We start from the raw sequence: 4,046 nt of genomic DNA on the forward strand, positions 1-4,046 counted from the left end.
AGATTAGGATGGGGTGGGGAGGGGTTAGAAGAAGAAGGAGAATTTTTTTTATTTTTCATTTTTTTCTTTTTTCAAATTCAAGCATTTTTTAAATGTTACCTCAGTATTAGGGGTGATGTTAATGGGGGTAAATAATTATTCGTAAAATTTAAGTGTTAAACTAAGTTGTCGGGACAAGTTCAAGAGAATTTTGATGTATTATCTCAATTAAAAAAGTGAGAGAGAGTGTAATTAATTCCAAAAGGGTTGGTATTTATATTATTTACACAAAAAAAAAAGTATAAATAGCATAAATACCAATCCTTTTAGAAGTAATTACACTTTTTTAATTATTTTATTATCTCTCCCTACTAAATGTATCCCTACTAATATACATAACATAGTCGACACATACAAAATATTTTGTGTATATATTAAAATTTTTGTAATATATTTAGAGAGTTAAGATTTTTTGTAATATTGAAAATATAAGTTGTGTATTTGCGTAATTTTTAGTAAAAAAAAAAGTTGACTTCCAAATACTTTTCAAAAGCCCAAATGAGCCCGGTCCGGCCCAAGATTTTTCTTTCCCTCCTCTATATATATTGTTATCTCACTAACTCTTTAATCCCACGGTAGTGTTCAATTTAGACTCCATTCATAGAGTACAATATTTCACTACTCCTCACCCCCCACCCCCACCCCCCAACCCCACAACAACACCATGAAATGCAGTGATCCCAAAACCATCGCCACAATTTCTTCAATGAATTCATCATCATCTTCATTTTCTAGTACTGTTGCCACTGCAACAAGCAGCATATTATCAACTCCTCCAGTGATTCTTTCTCCCTGTGCTGCCTGTAAAATCTTGCGCAGGAGATGTGTTGAGAAATGTGTGTTGGCACCTTATTTTCCTCCCACTGAACCCCTTAAGTTCACCATTGCTCATAGAGTCTTTGGTGCTAGCAACATCATCAAAATGTTGCAGGTAATGTATTTTACTTTTTACTGTCAGTGTATTGTAAATACGTATGTTGTAACTGGTTATAACCTGCTTTATTTTCAGATGACTAGTTAATCCAAATTATAACTTTCATCTTAAATTTTAATAGTGCATAAATTTAATTATTCAAAATCTGAACAAATATTACCTCCAATTTTGTAATCTTCATGCGTGAGTTTCACTTGCGCCTACGTGGATATGTAATCCAATCATACGGTGCCACATCATTAAAAGGGCAGACTGGGAGGACTTTTAATCTGAAATTTAAAACGACGTCATTTTGCTTCTATAAGTTAAAAACGATGTCGTTTTGCTTATTATTATTATTATTATTATTATTCTACTTTTTTTTTTTGTTTAAATCACCCGGTGTTCGATACCCACTTTTTAGGAGTCCGATTATATTCGGATTCGCCCTGCGTCGAGCCCTATTTAGGGGGAGAGCTCCCAACAGATTATTTGTCCATACCCAGGGTCGAACCCTCAATCTCTGGGTAAGTTGGGGCAGCCCCTTTCCGCTGTTGGTTATTATTCTACTACTACTATTTCTACATATTACGTACTACTATTGCTTCTATCAATATACCACCACTATTACTACGACTAATTATTATTATTATTATTAATAACAATATTTTAATAAAATTTTCATCTTAATAACGTTAATTTAATATACTACTACTACTGTCCTTAATAACGTTTTAATAATGTTAATTTAATATACTATTATTAATGCCCTTAACAACCTTTTATTAATAACGTTTTAATAACGTTAATTTAATATACTATTACTACTGCCCTTACTAATGTTTTATTAATAACATTTTAGTAACGTTAATTAATAATATTTTAATAATGTAAATTTAATAATGTTATAATAACGCTAATTTAATAATATTTTATTAAAACTATAATTTTTTAATTTATTATTAGTATAGTTTCATCTTTGAGCAAAAAATAATAAAAAAATAATAGTAAAAAGTCATTTAAATATATAAAAAGGAATTAGTAAGGGCATAATAGTCATTTTACCCTTTTTTTTTACTGGTGGAATGCTCAAACTTTTAGCCCGACACGTCCAGTTTTGCGTGTACAACACGCGTTTTGCGACATAGGATTGGAGGTCATATTTGTGCAGTTTTGAATAGTTAAAGGTCATATTTGTACACGATCAAAATTATAATTTGGTGTCAAGTGTAGGGTCATATTTATATATTATATCTTAATCCTACTTGTCATGAACTTTTACATGTGATTATTATCGTACCTTGATAACATAAAAATATATTTACACTATCAGGATATATATATATATATATATATATATTCGTCGCGTTTTCACATATGAACATATATAAGTAATTTACCTTATAATTTTTGCTATTAGTATATTTTAAGTAACATGTTATGACACATAAATCATCTTATTTTTTCATGTGATTTCACTTGCAATAATTTTTAATATATAATTATTATACTAACGTGACAGCATAAAAATCGTTTACGCAGTCAAGATATAAAAGCTTCACTTTCAATATTCATCATGCGTTCAAAGATCTGGACGTAGATATATACAACTGAACTTCAATTTCTTGTTAGTTGACGGTCTTGGATGTTTGGCCCAATTTATCAAATAATGCTTACTTTTAGTTGATCATTATTCTTTTTCTTTGACATAATCGTGGTCATTTTAGCTGTAGTGAGACTTCTCTAAATTGATCTTTTTCACATTCCACACATAGCTTTTTAAAATTTTCCACATGAACTAAAGCTAATTTTCCTTTATTATACCTTCTCTTTTAAGTTCAGTCTTGATAACCTAACAATTAGAATCTCCATTTCTTCAAACATGAAAGAAAAATAATGAGTCTTGAGATTTTTATCCCTCATTTTTTAATTAATTCAATATTTTTTAATTATATTACATTATCAGTTTATTAAATGATAGCTATAATAAGGCAAACAGTCTGCTACAAGACGTAATATTTTCAAAATTATTTAAGTTATATAGACTACATCCGTACTAAAAGAGTTTAGTTAACTTCGAATTCGTTATACACTGATGGTGTAAAATTCAATAGGAGCTTCCAGAGGAACAAAGAGCGGATGCAGTGAATAGTATGGTGTACGAGGCAAATGCAAGAATAAGAGATCCAGTTTATGGGTGTGCTGGTGCAATTTGCCAATTGCAAAAGCAAATAAGTGAGCTTCAAGCAGAATTTGCAAAGGCACACGCAGAAATCATGAATTTAAAGTGCCAAAATTCTAATTTGCTGGCCTTGGTTTGCATGGAAGTATCAGAAAATAGCAGCAGCAGCAGCTTATTGTCTTCAGATCATATTAATGATTATGGAAATAATACCAGCATGTTTTTGGAAGATAACAGTGTATATGCAGCTTGGGAACCACTTTGGACATGATTAAAATAATGTTGGGTGAAAATTTCTACTATTAAATTAATTAGACATTAATTTAGAATTATCCCCCAGGAAAAGGGGGTATAAAAAGTTAGTGACATATACTTTAAATTTAATAAAAATATGTAATATCAAGGAATTGCACTTTGACGAAATCAGATGTAACTCATGAGACCTATTTTAGTTTTTATTTGAAGATGAAAATGATAAAAGGATGCTTTACTAAATTTCTAAATGAATATATTTCTTCTTGTTGTAATGCAATTCTTTTTAATACTATCAATATTTTTTAATATGTTATAGCAAGTAATTTCTCTTATTCTTTAGGTTATTAGTTTTATTTTTAATGAATAATTATCTATAGTTACATTTTTTTTGGTGATGCGGTGTAAACATTACACCATCTTATGGGCGAGGATTATGGAAATTAAAATCCTCATGGTTCAATCAGACGGGTACGGTATAATGGGATTCACTTGAAATTTCTTCGTTGAAAAATATACTATATATTTAAGATTAAATTATTTATTTTGTGTACAAATATAGTACACTATAATGAAGACAGACCCGCTCATAATAATAAGGAGTAGCAGCAGTTTGAATCACATACCCTTGATACAACTTATGGGTCGCCAAATATATAT

General features: G+C 29.7%; 1 protein-coding gene across 1 annotated transcript; it reads left to right on the forward strand.

Moving 5' to 3' along the window:
- The first annotated feature begins 683 nt into the window (after positions 1-683).
- LOC107852523 (LOB domain-containing protein 1-like) lies at positions 684-3,661 on the forward strand. Its single transcript, XM_016697548.2, has 2 exons — positions 684-970; positions 3,067-3,661. The coding sequence occupies exons 1-2, from the start codon at positions 704-706 to the stop codon at positions 3,403-3,405; spliced, it is 606 nt and encodes a 201-aa protein (XP_016553034.1). The 5' UTR covers positions 684-703; the 3' UTR covers positions 3,406-3,661.
- Positions 3,662-4,046: the final 385 nt, after the last annotated feature.

Source organism: Capsicum annuum, chromosome 5 (genome assembly GCF_002878395.1).
Source record: "Capsicum annuum cultivar UCD-10X-F1 chromosome 5, UCD10Xv1.1, whole genome shotgun sequence".
Taxonomy (NCBI): domain Eukaryota; kingdom Viridiplantae; phylum Streptophyta; class Magnoliopsida; order Solanales; family Solanaceae; genus Capsicum; species Capsicum annuum.